Here is a 20,563-nt window from a genome sequence, read left to right as displayed (position 1 = left end):
GAGGGGGAGGGGGAGAGAGAGAGAGAGAGAGAGAGAGAGAGAGAGAGAGAGAGAGAACTAGAAGCGGTAAAATGGGGGCCACCACCACAGCCCACTTCCAAGGATAGCCTAAGCCTCCATTTGTGGGCCTGGGACACTGGTAAATAAGTTCAGTCTGAAACAACACCAATTTGTCTTATTACAGTGTAAGACAAGATGGAATACTTATTTCCTAATGTAACTGTTGAAGTTTTTGTTATAATCTGAGCCCTATTCATATACTGTAGATGAAACTCGGCTTTTTCAGCTGGTGATATTTGGATGATGTGATTTCAGCTAAGAAAATGAATCGACAGTTCAGGGGATGTGGTGGTTTTAATGAAAATGGCTCCCATAGGCTCACAGAGAGTGGTGCTATTAGGAGGTGTGGCCTTGTTGGAGGAAGTGTGTCACTGTGGGTGGGCTATGAGGTTTTAGAAGTTCAAGCCAATCCCAGCTGTCTCTCTTCCTCCTGCCTGCTAATCCACATGTAGCACCCTTGGCTCCTTCTCCAGCACCGTGTCTGTCTGGTGCCATGCTTCCCACCATGATGATAATAGACTGACCTTTTGAACCTGTAAGCCAGTCCAAATGAAATGTTCTTCATTATAAGGGTTGTCAAGGTCATGCTATAGAAATTGTAGTGGGATATTAAGAAAAAAAATTCTTTTTTTGAGACAGGGTCTCACTCTATAGCCCAGGTTGTTCTTGAACTCATAATTCTCTTACCTCACCATCCCAAAAGCTCAGATTTGAGATATATGTTGTTCTACTGAGAAAGTAGATATATTTTACAGACAGAACAAGTACGGACAAGTACCTATCTTTGGGAAGCCAGAGGGTGGGTTCTAAAAAATATTCTCCCATAGATAACCATAGGAATCCTTACGAAGTAAAATAGGTTGATAGGGGAGAAAGGGAAGACAGAAGGAGACTGAGCACAGAGGGTGGAGTGGGGAGCGGGTGTAAGCAGAGGTTAGAAAGACAAATGGTTACTTTATGTATTGGTCTGACAGAGCCATAGTGTACCCAGACATTTGCTCAGTGAACTTGGCTCTGGGTTTATCTCTGAATGTTCCTGGATAAGGCTAACACCTGCCATAGAGCACTGAAGAAAAAAGCCAAACAGGACAAAAAGCCACACTTGATTCTTTAGGGTTTTAGAGCTGATGGGGCCTTGAACTAGAACTCACGATGATGCTGACCTCTGGACCTGGCTCTCTTGAATCTCTGCCTTGCTGACTCTAGGTCTTAGAGGTGTGGACTGTTCACAGTTTTGTGTTAGTCCTTACAATGTTATGTACTCTATCTACTCTTCCTGTAGTTTTTGTTTTTGGAAACCCTGACTCTTACCAAGATGTTATGTTTTGAACATAGAAAGAAAGCTGCAAATCAGAAATGGAAGCCTCAGGGGATTTGAGGGGCTGATAACTTCCTGGAAAACCATTATTGTCTTTGTTTCAGTGAAAGCCATTCTAGACCTCTGATTTCCTGAATTGTAAAAGAATACATACACATTTTAAAACAGATACTCTATTATTAGCAGTGTATGACAATGCGTTAGTAAACAAATACATAATTGGATGTCATTCTATGTAGTGAACTACAATAAAAGGTCACATTTTTTATGATTCCATTTACTTCAAATAGAGAAATATGTAGAGGCAGATAGTTGGGGGACTGGCTACTGCTATTTAAAAAGTAAGGGCTTAGGGAATAGGATTTTCTTTTGTGGGTAATGGATAAGTCTTAAAACTAAGGGATGGATGCAAATTTATAATTGTGACAAAGACCATTAAATTATACATTTCATATTTTAAATGCATATATTTTACGGTATGTGTATCTACATCAATAAAAGTGTTAACAATTATATATTATAAAACAATAAAGTAGAAGAAAATCATTAAAAATTATAGTATAGAGAATACTATATATTTTTCTAGTTATGAATATATGTAGTTTACCTAAGCAGAAAATGTGTTATTACATAGTAACCTGAGAAGATACTTTCCTCACACTTGATCATAACAATACTGTCATAAACTAGCGAACCTCCTAATAAGTATGTCAGTGCATTCTTCAACTATCTGTCGGTTAAGCCCTAAGTCACTGTGCTTACCTTCCCCAGAGTCAACCTCAGGACAACTCTGAGCCCCCTGGAGAGTCAAGGAAGTAATGAGTGTGCTATTTTTAATACACATCTTTGAAAAACACCATGTGCTTGCTGTAATGCATGGAAGGATAATTTCGTTTCTTAAACTACACAGTAATTATAACATCTCACCCATAAAATCCCCAGGGAAGTATTTCTCACTTGTTGGGAAAGGTGATTTCACTAATGTGTTCTTAAATCCAGATATGGACACACAAGATTCTACAACTTTCTTTAATCATATATATATTTAAAAAAATCAGTGAAATAATTATCCTGAAGAAGTAAAACTATGGAAAATTGTAAAAACTACTGTATGTGACAGGAGCTTACTTAGAACCAAAGTTAAAAGTGACCTAGAAGGTCAAGTAGTATTGCTGTTGCATTAAAAAGAATCAGAAAGGGGTTGGGGATTTAGCTCAGTGGTAGAGCGCTTGCCTAGGAAGCGCAAGGCCCTGGGTTCGGTCCCCAGCTCCGAAAAAAAGAACCAAAAAAAAAAAAAAAATCAGAAAAACAATGGCAACTACTTTGCCGAATTTCAGATGTGTCATTCAATCCACTTCTTACAATTGTCTTCGTGCACCTTCTGCCAGAGACATCTGTCTGGACCTTGGTAATGTTCTTCTGCTGTAGTACAACCATATGTTTCATTCAAAGATAAGTTATTTCCTTTCTTTGTTTCTTTTTTATTTTGAGACTGGGTCTCAAACATGTTAGGTAGCTGAGAATGACCTTGAACTCCTGACCCTTTGTCTCCAAAATACTAGTAAGAGTAATGAACTATGCCACCAAACCCAAGTATTTCTGACTCTTCTCAGATTCTATTAACGTATCAGATCATCCCAAGTCTTCTAGACCGTGGGCCCCACACTGTTGGTCAGAGGAGGAAAGGAATCAACAGTGAGCTGAATGACCGCGAGTCCCATGGTGTTCAGGAAGAATGATTTCTGCATGTCTGCCTTCCAAGCAAGGAGAATAACATGACGATTATGGAGACAGGACAGTTTTTAAGTTGGACTCTCAGGACCACTGTCTCTGAGGAAGACAAGGAAGCAGGGTTGGTAGAGGGAACACTCTGCCTGTGATTCAGTCTTAATGGCTCCAGCTATTCTGCAGGGGCTCTGGATTTGGGTGGCTCTTAAGAACCCCAGCAGGGTGCAAGGCAAGACTCTGCACTGACTAGGTGCAGGGGAGATGTTCCAGACAATGTTGGCATACATGCTGGTGGATGGGCACTTTCCCATAGGTTTTGAGACACTGTGTTGTGTAGCCCACCACTCACTGGACTGCTTGTGTCCTCTCTGTGAGGTATAGAAAGAACAAGGACACCTGTTTAGTTTGATTCTTACCAACTTAGGAGGTACAGAATATCACCCCTGTTATGAGTCTACTATGGCTGAGAGGCGTTAAAATTTTTCAAAAACAATGTGATTGGCTTTCAACATCTATTTTCTGTTATTTTAACCTTCATAGGGTTTGCCTTTAGTGGATGTTTATCAAGCACACACAGTTTTCAAAAGTTTGGGCCAGAAACATTCTAAGAGCAAGTGGTATGGAAGACACTGAGGAAACAAGGCCTTCTAGACAAAACAGGACAGACACACATCTGATGACAGAGACTGAGGCAGCTCACAGAGATCTAAGATGAGCTCCAGTGTTGAGAGAGGAAGTGGACAGAGCTGCCATCCCCAGCCTAGACATTATCTCCTTGTGATAACCCCTCACAAGGTAAAAGTGAGTTTTCTCCAATGGAGTCTCACTAAGTATGCAAAGGAGACTTAAAGGCAAGTCCCATTTTTGTTGTTGTCTCACAATGCATTGTCTGGGCACTCTTGTGCGCGCTTGCTCGCTCGCTTCCCCTCTCCCCCTCAATTCCTTTCCCTTTTAGTCTTATGTATCTTTTGCTTATATTTATGGTTTATAACTTTGTTTTTCTGTTGTATATGTGTGTGACTGTGTGTCTCTCAGCATCTGTGTTTCTTGTGTTTTTTCTTCAGTTCCCCCTGACTCCCTGGTTTGTTTGTTTTGTCCTAGTCTAGTTTCTTTATATTTATCTTATTATTATTGTTATTTTAGATACCTATGTATATCCTACTGAGACAGAGAAAGAAAAAAAATTTAGGTGAATGGGGAAGTGGATTGGATCTGGAGGATTCGAGAGAGGGGAATGTGTGATCAATATATTGCATGAAAAAAATCTATTAAAAATTGTTTGGCCCTATCTATTTAGATTTCTGTTGCTGAGATAAAATTCCATAGCAAAAGACACCTTAGGTAAGCAAAGGGTTTAGCTGGCTTACAGTCCCATGTCCATCATTACGGAGAGGTTAAGCAGGAGCTCAAGCCATTGTCAACATACATCATAGTCCAGAGCAAAGAAACAGGGGTCCATGCTGCCTGTTTGCTGTTAGGACCTATCCTTACTTACACAGGCTCAGACCCTCTGCCTAGGACTGGTGCAGCCCAGCCCCCTTCCTAATCCACCCCTCACAGATTTGCCAGCCTGACCCAGATAATTCCTCAGCTCAGAGCCCCTTCTCAAATGATCAACCATCGAAGGTCCACTGAGGCACAAGCACAGCAGCCGCTGCCTGTTTTATGAAGCTCAGGTCTGCTATGACAGAGCACCTGCAAGGGCACTTTAGGATGTGCGGCTGTGAACGGGGTGGGATTTAACAGTTTAGGGGTTTGCAGGTTTGATCTTCAGCGATGTCCAAAAAAGAAGAGGCAAGAAGGGGGAAAGGGAAGGTGAAAGAAAAGAGGGCTGAGAAGCGGGAGATCAGGAAAGTGGAGGAGGGGTATGAATCCAAAGGTTTTATTCACTGTACACAAGAGAATAAATCCCAGTTTTGGCTTACTCACTTTTGTAATCAAAATTGTTACTCAGTTGGGCAAAGCTAATTTCTAGAACACAGTTGTGGTGGTTTGAATAGGTTTGGCTTCCATGGACTCATGTGTTTGAATATACTTGGCCCATGGGGAGTGGCACTGTCAAGAGGTGTGGGCTTGTGGGAGGAAGTGTTTCACGGTTGGGGTGGGCTTGGAGGTCTCCTATGCTCAGGCTCTGCCTCGTGTGGAAGGGAGTCTTCTCATGAGTGCCTGCAGAAAGGAGTGTCTCCTGGCTGCTTTTGGATCAAGAAGTAGAGCTCTCGGTTCCTCTAGCATCTTGACTGCCTGGATGTTGCCATGCTCCTGCCTTGATGATAATGGACTGAACCTCTCTCTGAACCTGTAAGCCAGCCCCAATTTAGTGTTGTCCTTAGAAGAGTTGCTGCCCCCATGGTGTCTCTTCACAGCAGTAAAACCCAAACTAAGACAATAGCAAACAAAGAGAAATGGCAAACAATGTCCAAGGGGAGGTCAGAAAAAAGCCGCCTGGATCCAGAAGCTCTTTCTAATGAGAGCTTAGAGGGAAATGAACAGGAGCCCTTCTAAAAGAGGACATTACTATGAGACATAATTGGACCCGACACGGTGACCTTGACAACATGGTGAAGCACCCATCCTGGATCTCAGACCAGAGTTATGGATCAGCACAAGATTTTCTAAGAGAAGATGTGTGCTAAGATTCCACAGTGAATTAACTTTAGGAAAAATAAAACCACTTTTAAGACTGGGAAGATCTCAGAGAATGGAGACTTTTTTAGGAAACTACTTGAGAATCTACCCGGAAAAATAACGCAAAAACTATTTAGAGATTTATTTGTTTTATTTTATGTATTCTGTTTGCATACATGTCTATATATTACATGCCTAGTGCCCATGGAGGCTAGAAGAAAGCAATGGTCCCAGAGTTAGTTACAGGCAGTTATGAGCTACCATGGGGGTCTCTGGAACCAAACCCAGGTCCTCGGGGAGGACAGCAAGTGCTCTTAGCTGCTCAGCCACATCTCCAGCCTTCCTTCCTTAGAAAACTAACATAAATGTAATGAGAGTGAAAGGCATATTTTATAATGAAAGACACACAAATAACTGTAGTAACAGAGTAGGGAAACCAGTCACTAAGTGAACTGCCATGATTAGGAGTGACTCATGGATAAAGAACTAAGACAGCACTAAAATTCTTGACTCTGATGGTGATTTCAATAGTTCCTTAAAAATAATGTTTTGTTGTATGATTACTGTACCAGAGAGTTAATAATGTAGGGCATAATATTAAAAACAGGCTATACTTTAATACGACTTGAGCAGGCATGAACACTACAATGGTGTGTGACATAGTTTACCATCATGGTAATTTTGCCACACAGCCAGCAAACACTCCAGGGAGAATATTCATGAAATGCTAATTTTCTTGGGCAATCTTTTACTGCAGGTTAGGAAGCTTGTACACTTCTCACATTCATCGGAAAACAGAAAAATATTACTTCAAACAGAAAGTATAATGAGTTATTTGCATTACTAAATTTAAAATTAGAAATGTGATCTTATCTTAGATGAAGAAAAAGAAGGCTGATATTTTTCATAGTGAAAATGAGAAACATTTCCTTCATAGAGCTGTAGGACCCTGTGATATGAACCTCCTTGCTCATCAAAATAGAACATCTGGAACTGAAGGCATCTGGAATCGAAGGCAAGCTTTTCCTGCCCACATAGGGTTGTCAGCATAGAGCTGAGTTAATTAGTAAGGCCGAGGAGGCTGAAGAAAATGCAGGTTCCCACTGGATGGCGGATTAGCCAGCAGCACCCCTGACAAAGTCCCAGCTTCTACTTGCTATGCTGCCATTTTTCATTTCCCAGGACTCACGAGGGTCACCAGCCTTGGCCGCAGTGCCCTTCTCATAGCTGCCTGGCTGGCTCTAAGGCAACATGTTCTATCTGGCCACTTGTTTACTGGAATTGAACAGATTGTACATGTTTTCATGGCTGAATCTTAGATTTTGTTCTCTGTTCTATTTTCAGGTTTTGTTTTCCTATAAAAGCTCAACTGACACTGAGGTACAGTAACCTTTACCTGTCAAGTCTCATCTATGCTAAAGGAACAGATGAGAATCTAAATCTAATAGCTGCACTTATGAAATGATCTAACTTTTTGTTTGCTTGATTTTAGAGACAGGATCTCCCTATATAGCTCCATTAACTTTGACTCAAAGACTACCTCCTCAGCCTTTTGGGTTTACAGTGTGCATCGAAATGCCTGGACTAGACATAAAACCAGGACAAAACAAACAAAAATCAATTGCTATAACTGCCTTAGAAATTAGGATTTCCTGCTGTAATTCAATGTGAGTCTGCTGGTCAGCTGTAAAGACCTTCATTACAACCCAAAGGTTAAAGAATACAAGTTAAATATCTGAAAGTTTAAAAAAAATTGACAAAGAACTTCTAATGGAAAAATAAAAATTACTTGGATGCTCTTCTAAGCTTGAGAAATCAGGCTTAATACGTTTAAGGAATATTATTTTTGAGACTAAAGCTTATGCCCATAATAAAGCAAGTTTATGTTTCTTTATTCTTGTAAGACTTTATATTTTTTGTTGTTCCCTTTAAAAGGAGTGGCCTTGTTACATAGTCCACACTACTCTGACAGGACTGTGGAAAAGAGTGACTGATTACTCATGGTTCATTTGTCTGTTTATTTGGCCAAACATAAAGTTTTTAGGTTAATTTAAGTTCAGATTACTCTTAATTTTCTAAAACTATTTTAGAGGTACTCATTCATGGTGTTTCCAAGTAAGCAATAAAATAATATTCAGAACATATTGTGGGTAAGTAGAAGAGGAAAGATGATCTCTCAAAGAACACAACAGATGTAAGATGAACAAAACAAGAGAAACTTGGATTAGCCACATTTGTGGATTCTGGTAGCACTGGGCTAATTATGAATTTCTGCTCATCTTTAGATTTTTTTTTTAAAAGTTGCCACAGTGTCAAAATCTCTGGTTATTTTATGAATATACTTACATACCTCATATATGCATAAATTATATCAATAATCATGTTGGGAATTCTGATGCTTTTAGAAAGTAAGTAATCATAAAGAGATATTTATTTAGAATAAATTAATCTGTGCAGAGCATCTCTCCTTCATTTGCTGTACTGCGCTCATGCAGGGGTGCACTCATTACTCTCTGCATACATCGTGAGTTTAGACGATTTGTCCCAGGTCACACAGACAGTGCTGGGCTGAACCTGAAGTCTAGGATCATATCTTTTTTTTTTTTTTTTTTTAGGATCATATCTTAACCACCAATCTTTAGTCTCAAAATGTCCTGTCATTCATCTTCAGGAAAAATGACCTTTTAAAGATCAACTTTTGATGAATGAAAAATAACTTTATAGTGAATATTCATTTTTTTTTCTCTACAGAAAATGAATCTATAAAAATGAATGTTTTCTAAGCCATGGGATGAGTTCACAGATCACACAAGAAACCATAAGCCGAACCCATTGACTCCTCCTGGGAGAAAGACTGTACCAGATTAAGTACGATCAGTCAGAATCTATGAAAAGACATTTGCTCTTGGAAAAGGAGGTCCAGCAACAGGCCCAAAGTGGGATTCAGCTCACAGGGAGGTCCCAAGGCCTGACGCCATTACTGAGGCTATGGAGTGCTCATGAGTAGGGACCTAACATGGCTTCCCTCTGAGAGGCCCAACAAGCAGCTGAAAGAGTCAGATGCAGATATTCACACCCAACAACGGACAGAAGCTGCTGGCCCCTGTGGTTGAGTTAGGGAAAAGTTGGAAGAAGTTGAGGAGGAGGGTGAGCCTATAGGAGGACCAGCAGTCTCAATGAAACTGGATTCCGAGATCTCTCAGATACTGGATCACCAACCGGGCAGCATACACCAGCTGACATGATGCCCCCAGCACATACACAGCAGAGGACTGCTGGGTCTGAGTTCAGTCAGAGAAGATGCACCTAACCCTCAATAGACTGGAGGTCCCAGGGAGTGGGGAGGTCTGGTGCAGTGGGACATCCTGGTGGAGCTGGGGGGTGGAGGAGGAGGTATGGGATATGAAACAGTCAGTGGGTGGACTGGGAGGGGGATAAAATCTAGAGTATAAAAAAAAATTAAATAAAAGTAAAAAACTAAAAATAAAAAAAAGACATTTTGCAAGTGTCTGTCATGAAGTTTACTCCCCTACCTTCCAGATGTATTCTTTAATATGGCCAGAGCATCAGGGTAGCCGTCCATGTTGTAGTCTCCAATGTGAAGTGTGAGTGGAACTGGAATTGCAGTTGGCCGCTCTTCATGCACGAATGGGACAAAGCCCCAGAGTGTGCCCTTATTGCTAAAATCCTGAAGCACAGGAGCCCACTAAAGACAAGAAAAAAAAAAGATCACCCATAATCACTTTAGAAAAACAGTTATCGTTTGCAAAAGGAACGAGTCATTAAAAGTGCTGAAGGCAGTCACCACGTTACTTCTTTTCACAAAATGGTAGGCATCATCATTTACTTGATGTATGTGTTAGACACTGGAAGGACCGGTTGGTCTTCCATAGGCTTGGTCATGAGCATCTTTGCTTGGACAGTACACAAGCCACAGGGTCCTCACAACATACATTCAACCTTAGGGAAAACAAACTCTGTCCTCACCTGACAGGCATGGCACAAAGGAATCAACTGTGACACTGAAATAGCTGGAAGCAAAAGTCTTAGTAAATCTTCATAGCCTATAATGATTTCAACGAAGAGAACAGAAAAGATTCGCTTGACTGTAAAGCGAGCTTCTTCCCTCTTCTTCTGATTGCACAGGTCTTTTCACGATTAGATAAATTAATACACAACTAGACTCTGAAGAGTGGAGACAGCGCATTAGCATTATAGCTGTGCCACTCTCCCGTAAGAATCACGTCAGCACTGATCCTGCACAGGTCCTAAGCGGACACAGGTGTACTGCAATTGGAAAGTACATGCCTGCACATGCATTTTCCCTCACAAGCAAATGATTAAGTTTGATCGCCACAAACTGAAGTTTATTAAAAATGATCTCTTTATAAAAGGTCTAGAGAAAATAAAACCAGTATCTCTAAAATTTTGTAAGTTTTCCTAAGAAAGTTTAATTTGCCATTGCAGGGGTGGGGGACCTTGATGATAAAACATTGAGTAAATTCACTTAAGGAGAAAGTATTACTCTTCTGTGAACATTAAAAAAACAACATTTACACTGGGCAGTGGTAGCGCACACTTTTAATCCTAATACTCAGGAGGCAGGAGCAGGTGGACCTCTGCCTTTGAGGGTAGCCTGTTCTACAGAGCAAGTTCCATGATAGCCAAGGCTACACATAGGGTAAGAGGGACAAACAAACTAAAAAACCTAACTAGGCATTTAAATAATTTCACTTGATTTTGGAAAAAAAAGAAACAAAACTGTTACACTTTGCAAAAATACTAGAAATTTCACAAAATGCTAAGTTGGCACAATATTCTGAAACATGGTCCAGTGTAGTCCATGCCTTTAAATCTTTGTGCTCAGGAGGCAGAGGGAGGTGGAGCTCCATGAGTTCAAGGCCAACCTGGTCTACATTGTGAGTTCCAGAACAGTCAGAGAGATGCAGAGAGACCCTATCTCAAAAACAAAACCCCTAAGTGCAAGTGTTTCCATTAATATAACTATATTATGTAACACTCATCAAAGAACACCACATCGGTCTTCCTAGAGATAGGAAACACATTCTCTCTCTCTCTCTCTCTCTCTCTCTCTCTCTCTCTCTCTCTCTCAACTTTTAAGTGTTCCCATTGTGGTCGGTCACTTAACAAGTTGAAATATAGATAAAATTTTATACCTATGAACCAATGATGGGGAGTTTCTTGACCTAATGTTTTAAATGATTCACAAAAATACAAGTATACAAAAATAATAAAACTTAGGATAATTCAGTTATTTTAAAAATGCTAAATGTATAAAGATTTGTTTTATTAAATGAATCATACGGCTCCTAAGGGTTATAAAGTCAGCACGATATCTTATCATTTATTAACTCCCCACTCCACAAGAAAATGAAGCTGATAAACTCAACGAGTTATGACCTACTATTTCCATGTTAATCCTCCAGGACTCTCAACAATTCTAAGTTATTAAGCACCAGGCAAAAAGTCGGCATGAGAACTAATATGCGTCTGCATACAGAAACAAGAGCAGACTTAGCTGTGAGAAGGAAGTATCTTCCACATAAGTTTTATTTCACACAGTATGCTTTCTATAGCCCTGGCATCTAAAATCCTACATTCTATTTAACTATGGGATCTAAAATGGTTCTCTTTGCCAAAAATCAACACAGCAGCATTTTCAACCTCAGTTGAAGAAGAGTTAAATGTATTTTACCATATTGTTATATACACAATAACTAAAATGTAATTTTGAATTTTACTCTGTTCTGCTTCTTTTTTTTTTTTTTTTTTTTATTTTCGGAGCTGGGGACCGAACCCAGGGCCTTGTGCTTGCTAGGCAAGCGCTCTACCACTGAGCTAAATCCCCAACCCTTCTGTTCTGCTTCTTAAACATATCTTTTAACTTTCAAGATTTTTCAGGCATATAGCATCATTCACAGCATCTCCAAAGCAGACAATACCTGTCCTGTTCCTGATCTCATTAAATAAATGGCACTTTTCTGACAGTCCTTATCTTCACAGCCTGGCAGCAAGTGATCCATGTGTCCATCTCCATCTGCCAAGAGAAACAGCAGGAGTCCATTGAGAGTGCAGGATAAAGTGTGATAGGTAAACTCCCTATTTGATAAATGAATCCATCAGTCTGGGTGACACCAAACAACTTGACACATGGCTGTGGTATAATGAAGGTGAATCATTTAAAACATCACTAAGAGGAAATAAAAAAAAAATCATCAGATCCTATGCTCAACAAAACTGGAAAATCTGGATGAAATGGACAATTTTTTAGACAGATATCAGGTACGAAAGTTAAATCAGGAACAAATAAACCATCTAAACAGCCCTATGACTCCTAAAGAAATAGAAGCAGTTATTAAAAGTCTCCCAACCAAAAAGAGCCCAGAACCAGATGGGTTTTAGTACAGAATTCTATCAGACCTTCATAGAATTACCAATACTGTACAAACTATTCCACAAAATAGGAACAGAAGGAGCTCTACCCAATTCCTTCTATGAAGCCACAATCACACTTATACCTAAACCACACAAAGACCCAACAAAGAAAGAGAACTTCAGACCAATTCTTTCCCTTATAAGTATTGATGCAAAAATACTCAATAAAATTCTTGCAAAACGAATCCAAGAACATATCAAAACAATCATCTGCCATGATCAAGTAGGTTTCATTCCAGAAATGGTTCAATATACGGAAATCTATCAACGTAATCCACTATGTAAACTAACTCAAAGAAAAAAACTCACATGATCATCTCATTAGATGGTGAGAAAACATTTGACAGAATTCAACACCCCTTCATGTTAAAAGTCTTGGGAAGATCAGGAATTCAAGGCCCATACCTAAACACAGTAAAAGCAATATACAACAAACCAGTAGCTAACATCAAACTAAACGGAGAGAACTTTGAAGTAATCCCACTAAAATCAGGCACTAGACAAGGCTGCCCACTCTCTCCCTACTTATTCAACATAGTACTCAAAGTCCTAGCCAGAGCAATCAGACAACAAAAGGAGGACAAAGGGATACAAATTGGAAAGGAAGAAGTCAAAATATCACTATTTGCAGATGATGTGATAGTACGTTTATGTGACCCCAAAAGTTCCACCAGAGAACTACTAAGCCTGATAAACAACTTCAGCAAAGTGGCTGGGTATAAAATTAACTCAAACAAATCTGTAGCCTTCCTCTACTCAAAGGAAAAACAGGCTGAGAAAGAAATTAGGGAAAGGACACCATTCACAATAGTCACAAATAACATAAAATACCTCGGTGTGACTCTAACCAAGCAAGTGAAAGATCTGTATGATAAGAACTTCAAGTCTCTGAAGAAAGAAATAAAAGAAGATCTCAGAAGATGGAAAGACCTCCCATGCTCATGGATTGGCAGGATTAAAATAGTAAAAACGGTCATCTTGCCAAAAGTAATCTACAGGTTCAATGCAATCCCCATCAAAATTTCAACTCGATTCTTCATAGAGTTAGAAAGAGCAATTTGCAAATTCATTTGAATAACAAAAAAATGCAGGATAGCAAAAGCTATCCTCAACAATAAAAGAACTTCTGGGGGAATCACCATCCCTGACCTCAAGCAATATTACGGAGCAATAGTGATAAAAACTGCATGGCACTGGTAGGGAGACAGGGAGGTAGATCAATGGAATAGAATTGAAGACCTAGAAATGAACCCACACACCTATGGTCACTTGATCTCTGACAAAGGAGCTAAAACCATCCAGTGGAAAAAAGATAGCATTTTCAGCAAATGGTGATGGTTCAACTGGAGGTCAGCATGCAGAAGAATGCAAATTAATCCATTCTTATCACCCTGTACAAAGCTCAAGTCCAAGTGGATCAAGAACCTCCACATAAAACCAGATACACTCAAACTAATAGAAGAAAAAAAGGGGGGGGGGAGTCTGGAACACATGGGCTCTGGGGAAAGTTTCCTGAACAGAGCACCAATGGCTTATGTTCTAAGATCAAGAATCAACAAATCTGACCACATAAAACTGCAAATCTTCTGTAAGGCAAAGGATACTGTCATTAGGACAAAATGGCAACCAACAGATTGGGAAAAGATCTTTACCAATCCTACATTCGATAGAGGGGTAATATCCAATATATACAAAGAACTATACAAGTTAGACTCCAGAGAATCAAATAACCCTATTAAAAATGGGGTACAGAGCTAAACAAATAATTCTCAACTGAGGAATGGCTGAGAAGAACCTAAAGAAAAGTTCAACATCCTCAGTCATCAGGGAAATGCAAATCAAAACAACCCTGAGATTCCACCTCACACCAATCAGAAGGGCTAAGATCAAAAATTGAGGTAACAGCAGATGCTGGTTAGGATGTGGAGAAAGAGGAACATTCCTGCATTGTTAGTGGGATTGCAGACTGGTACAACCACTCTGGAAATCAGTCCGGAGGTTCCTCAGAAAATTGGACATTGCATTAACTGAGGACCCAGCTATACCTCTCTTCGGCATATACCCAAAAGATGCTCCAACATATAACAAAGACACATGCTCCACTATGTTCATAGCAGCCTTATTTATAATAGCCAGAAGCTGGAAAGAACCCAGATGCCCTTCAACAGAGGAATGTATTCAAAAAACGTGGTACATCTACACAATGGAGTACAATGACTTCATGAAATTCATAGGCAAATGGATGGAACTGGAAAATATCATCCTGAGTGAGGTAACCCAATCACAGAAAAACACACATGGTATGCACTCATTGATAAGTAGATATTAGCACAAATGCTTGAATTACCCAAGATGCACAGACCACATGAAACTCAAGAATGACCAAAATGCGGATGGTTCACTCCTTCTTTAAAAGGGGAACAAAAATATCCATAGGAGAGGATAGGGAGGCAAAGTTTAGAGCAGAGACTGAAGGAACGGCCATTCATAGCCTGCCCCATATGTGGCCCATATATATACAGTCACCAAAACTAGACAAGATGGATGAAGCTAAAAAGTGCAGGCTGACAGGAACCGGAGAGATCTCTCCTGAGAGACACAGCCAGAACATGTCAAATACAGAGGTGAATGCCAGCAGCAAACCACTGAACTGAGAACGGGGTCCCCATTGGAGCAATTAGAGAAAGGAATGAAAAATAATTCTTGATATAAAAGTTATTAATATGAAGGAAAAGTAAACATTTGTATACTCTAATTTCTAGATCCTTTCCATGTTACTGATATAAAAAAATCTTAAAAAATTCCTACCAATTAAGTTGAGACTACTAGAACTCTGGGGTAATGTGATGGTAGGCCAGAGCAGAAAAATACATATAATGTCTATATTCTCTCAGTATTAACCCAACTTACCTACCTATGTAATCCTCCGTTCAGTGCTTCAGTGGGTGAAGCACAGAGGACTTATGGACTCATCTACATCCAAGACACAACACAACTCTGGTTTTCCTAAGCATTGGGTGTGGCATTTATTCAGAACGAAAACAGCAGAGTTTAGACTGAAGAAAAGGCGTATGAACAAACAGCCAGGCTTGTTTGAAAATAGCACAGGACATTCACTTCCTTCATAACATTCACAGCCTTCTGCATTGCTCTGTCTGACACCAGAGGATTCTTTCCAAGTATAATTTGCCAGACAGAAATACATTTACCATTTTTTTAGATGTAAATCTATTAGATGTGAATGTATTAGACCTGAGGATAGACAAGGTGTCTTCAGTTGTCATTATGTGCTGTAGAAATCAAAGAATGGAGAGACTGTAAACTTCACAGGGAATGAAATGGGTTGCTTTACTAATCAGAGCAGAACTATAGTGACATATTCACAATTAAGTGGTGTTATATTACTAAATAGTGAAGATATCTATTAAGCTACGAAATAACATGTACAACAGTGTAAAAGATACCATTATTCTACAGAAATTCTACATTCAAAGGGGTAATTTTGTTTTCACACTTACAGACATTGTTAATCAGGCTAAATATGCAGTAGTTTTGAGACTGTATTCAGTGTGAGTTATAGCTTTATTAAAACCTCATGCAGAAGTTAAGAATTTATCATATAAAAACCTATACATATGGGCTTCAGACCACACTGGCTTCCAGTTTTTCCTTAAAAGTATTTAACCAATTTAAATGCTGAGTATGCATACAAAAAGGGAAGAATCTAAAGTAGCAATTTTACAATTTTTATATAAATTTCTTAGTGTCTCTTCCTGTTGCTATGATTAAACACCGAGACAAAAGCGACTCAGGAGAGAAAGGGTTCATTTCAGCTCATAATTTCAGGTTCCAGTCATCAGAGTAGGGATGTCACAACAGCAGGAGCCAGAGGAAGCTGGTCACATCACGTCATATTCAGAACAGGGAGGAATGATGGCATGCATGCCTTTGCTCAGCTAGCCTCACCACTTTTATATAGTTCAGGATATCCACCTACAAGTAATACAAGTTGTCCCACATCAACTAACAAAATCAAGGCAATCCTCCTCCATATGCAAGCTCAGAGACCCAGCTCCTAGATGTTTTGAGATTTTGGTCAAGTCAACGATTAATGCTAAACATCACAAATAGTTCTTCAGTATTGGCAGACTAAGAATATCTCAGCACTGCACATGTCACCGGCCATGTGTAAAAATGAAATGTTTGCTTTAGTAAAACATTGTAATAGTATTAATCTTCCTTTGGAGTGATGGAGGGAGACATGTTTAAACTGGTTGTTTTCACCAGAATCTCGTCAAAACAAACTTGTCAGTGTAAGGATGTGAAAGGACATTGGGAAGCTGTGAGCATTGTTTTCTACCAGATATAAGGAAAACGATGATGTACAGAGTATGAGTTTAGTTCTTTTAGTTCTAGGTTGTTTCCTATTGAAATCATCACCGACTTAAGAGATTCTGAGTAGTTCAGTCTGTCAGTTAACTTTAATAAAAACAACCACAAGTACTTATACATTACTCTTTCTCGATGGATGATATTTAAAGTCAAAAGCTAATCAATGGACTTTTCACTTACTTAGAATAATTCATGAAAATTACTTAAGACACACTCTTCTCCAGGGTGTTGTCAGGTCAATCCATTAGTTGAGAAAACCCAGACCCAGAAAGACAAGCAGACAAGTTTTCTCTCATCTGAGCTTCCTAGCTCTAAGTCTTCAGATGTGAGTACACAACCAGGAGTAACTGGATAAACCAGGAAAGTAAAACAGGAGCATGCTTGGGGGTTGGGAGGAGAGCAATGGAGAAGGGAAGAGCAGGGTTCAAGTGATCTGAAGAGAGTTGGAAAAACCAGGGTCTCTAACTAGGGAGGAGAAGAGATAAATACAGGAGGAGTGAGGAGGGTAAAATAACATTAAGGATATTTGATAAGTCATAAGGAATCGTATTGTTAACTATCTATCAACAATACTAACTCTTGTGGACTGAGTAACTACTGGATTCTTGGACTTCCTGTTCACAGCCAGCCACTGCTGCATTAGCTGGACTGCAGCCTGTAAGTCATTCAGATACATTCTATATGTTCATTCTATATGTTCTGCTACTGTAGAGAACCCCGACTCATACAAAGTCTCACCAAGGAACAAGAGCAATAGACAGCGTGGATGGGGAAGTCTCTGAAACCTAATCTCAACACAAAGAACTCCAAGCAGATAAGGAGAGTGGAGAGTGAGAGAGTCTTCCAGGGAGGAGCGCCAATTGTCTCTCTGATACTAAGCAGTCAGTCCTGAAAACGTGCATACAAGTAGCAGTAAACAGACTGAGCAGATTATACTTATGTATTTAGTCTCTCTCTCTCTCTCTGTCTCTCTGTCTCTCTCTCTCTCTCTCTCTCTGTCTCTCTGTCTGTCTCTGTCTCTCTGTCTCTCTGTCTCTCTGTCTCTCTCTCTCTCTCTCTCTCTCTCTCGTGTACACGTGTGTGCGCGTAACATGAACAAATACCAATCCCTGGCACTATTAATGATGCTCTCTTGTGGAAGAATAGGAGGGAGGAACTCCAGAGAAGACCAACAGCTTTGGACTCTTGGGGCTCTCAGTCTGAACCACTAACCAAAGAACATATATGGGCTGGACCTAGGCCTCTAGCACATATGTAGCAGATGTGCAGCTTGGTCTTCATGTGGGTTATGAACAACTGGAGCAGGGGCTGTCCCAAAAGCTGTTGCCTGTCTGTGGGATGTGTTCTTCTAGCTGGGCTGCCTTGTCGGGCCTCAGTGGGAGAGCAAGTCCCTATCCTTGCAGAGACTTGAAGTGCCAGGGTGGGAGGATGCTGAGGAGCCCCTACCTGCTCTGAGGAGAAGGGGTTGAGGAGGCTAGGAGTGGGGCAGTGAGTGGGATGTAAAGTGAGTAAGTAAAAAATAAAATAAATGAGGACATGAATTTGAAAGAGAGCAGAGGGGTAAATGGGAGGGCTTAGAAGGAAGGAAGGGAAGGAGAATATGATGTAATTACAATCTCAAAAATTAGTATTTATAAGTAACATTGGTCCAGGCTTGACAGAAATAGTAAGAAAATATTTTTGTGGGTTTCATAGGTAGATGTCTAGCATGTTAGATGGAGAAACTGGGTAAGGAAAAGAGGGCCCATAGTGTTGGGGGTCTGGCGTACAATTCTCAATACAGTGGACAAGGAAGATCTCCAGGAGTTGGTGACTGTTCAGTGAAATCAGAAGGTGGTGACATAGTGGACAAAGAGGAACATTTAAAGGAAGAACATTTTATAGAGGGATGAGGCAGGGTACGTGGGTATAGAAGGGAAGCAGGGAGTACTTGAAAAATAGAAGGTCAGTTAGCTGGAGAAAGTTACAAGGATAGTTTTGGAGAGGCATGATGCTACAGAGAGAGGTTCCTTCAATGATCCATTATCTACTGTCTACCTTCTAAAAGGCAATGAAACAAGGCCTTGCTGGTAGTTACCCTGGTGGTGGTTACCCTGGTGGTGCTTACCCTGGTGGTGGTTACCCTGGTGGTGCTTACCCTGGGGTCTCTGGAGCTTGTATTTCGTTTGAGTGTTTAGCAACTATTCACTAAAAGCACACTGACTTTTCCTTCCATGAGTGGCACTGCAATCGAGATAGCTGCTTTGGCTAAATAACATAAGTCACTTTAGATCTTCTTTTAACCCCTGACTTCACATCTAGTCCATCAGTATGTGCTACCAACTCTGTCTCCGATATACCTATATGTGAGCATTCCTTCCCATTCCCTGGTAATCAGGCTGGGTTCATTTCACCTGCAGTCTCTGCCTGGTTTACAACATGTTCTTTTAACTAATTTGTAAATTTCCAAATTCCTTATTTTAGTCCACAAACTCACATATGTTCTTGCCAAGAAACATTCTTCTGTTTTGGGTTCAGATGCCAAGTCTTGGTCAAAGGTAAGCTCTAACCAGTTACAGCAACTTTCTGTGCACTTTCCTATTCCCTCTTTCTAAATAGTTTTGTTTAGTTCTCTTCTTCAATAGAATTTAAATTTCACTGGAATATGTTTCATTCATGGCTAAATGTCAAATATCTGAAACCAACTTAATCCATATGGCAGGCACTCAAAGATAAAAATTTGAATATATTAATTAACATCTTGTACACAGAATAAACTAAAACAAGATGGAAGCTAAGTGGGGAAAAATGGAAACATGGGAGGTTCCGGTTCCTCTTTGTGTACTGGGGACACGAAAACAAGGTGAGCCCTTACTGTAGCTGTTCTACCTTGACTGTTCTCCTAGACCTGTTTTAAGACAATTGAGTGCCTTTGGATAAGTCCCTAACTTTGAACTGTTTGACTGAACCAATGACTATCCCATACAGTTCACTCAGAGAACGTAAAAGCTCACCAGATTCGCTGGACTCATTACTTGATAAGTTTGTCCATATTATCCTTATTACAATGTCCTGTATTTCCTTGAAAAATTACAACTAGTGGAAAAAGTGATAAAATGATAAACTTTTAATACATTTAAAAGTTAAGAGCTAAGATATTCAAGATTTTCACTGGAGTTCATTACTCTTTATAATAGTGACAAAAATAACGAAACTATGTAACATCTTTCAACTATAAGAATTAAACAAATAGGGCTGGAGAGATGGCTCAGTGGTTAAGAGCACCCGACTACTCTTCCAGAGGTGCTGAGTTCGAATCCCAGCAACCACAAGGTGGCTAACAACCGTCTGTAAAGATGCCCTCTTCTGGTGTTTGAAGACAGCTACAGTGTACTTATATATAATAAATGAATAAATTAAAAAAATAATTGTTTAAGAATTAAACAAAGAACATCTTTTGACTAGAAAATTTCAAATTAAAGGTATCCTTAATGAGTCACACAACTGTACATAGCACACCCCTAAACAGTCTCATTTATGATATAGTCGTTTCTTATCTGCTGCAATCAGTACCTGATTTTTAAAATTCTTTCATGAGAGAATAAAAATATTCAGATGATAATAATACAGATTAAATACAAAATTGAAATCTCTACGCATGGCTTGTCTCACGTCTTATTTATTCCTAATCAAGAAACAACAAAACATTCCAATTTGTTAGATTGTTACTAAATAATCTATCTGTAATCAAGGGGAATTTGAGTGCTCTAAGTGTTGTTTTGATATAATAATTTATGGTCAACCATGGTTAACCTGAAATTACAACAACATTTTTATTAAGCATTATAAGAATTTCATAAGATTATCTTACAGTGGAATTTTTCTAAAATTATAAAGTTATATGACCTTTTCTAATGGATTTGTCCATGTAACTGAAGATAAGAGTTAATTTTATACAAACTAAGAAATTTAGTTGTTAAAATAGCTTTACTAAGTAATAAATCC

General features: G+C 39.5%; 1 protein-coding gene across 1 annotated transcript in view; it reads right to left on the bottom strand.

Annotated features, from left to right (window-relative positions):
• Positions 1-20,563, bottom strand: part of Itfg1 (integrin alpha FG-GAP repeat containing 1) — a 120,152-nt gene that overhangs the window by 45,175 nt on the left and 54,414 nt on the right. The window contains 2 exon segments of the mRNA NM_133557.2: positions 9,265-9,437; positions 11,695-11,789. Of these exon segments, the coding sequence (NP_598241.2) occupies positions 9,265-9,437; positions 11,695-11,789 (268 nt within the window).

Source organism: Rattus norvegicus, chromosome 19 (genome assembly GCF_021556685.1).
Source record: "Rattus norvegicus strain SHRSP/BbbUtx chromosome 19, alternate assembly SHRSP_T2T, whole genome shotgun sequence".
Classification (NCBI taxonomy): domain Eukaryota; kingdom Metazoa; phylum Chordata; class Mammalia; order Rodentia; family Muridae; genus Rattus; species Rattus norvegicus.
The sequence above is the reverse complement of the archived record's forward strand: the minus strand, read 5'-3'. Positions and strand labels throughout refer to the sequence as shown.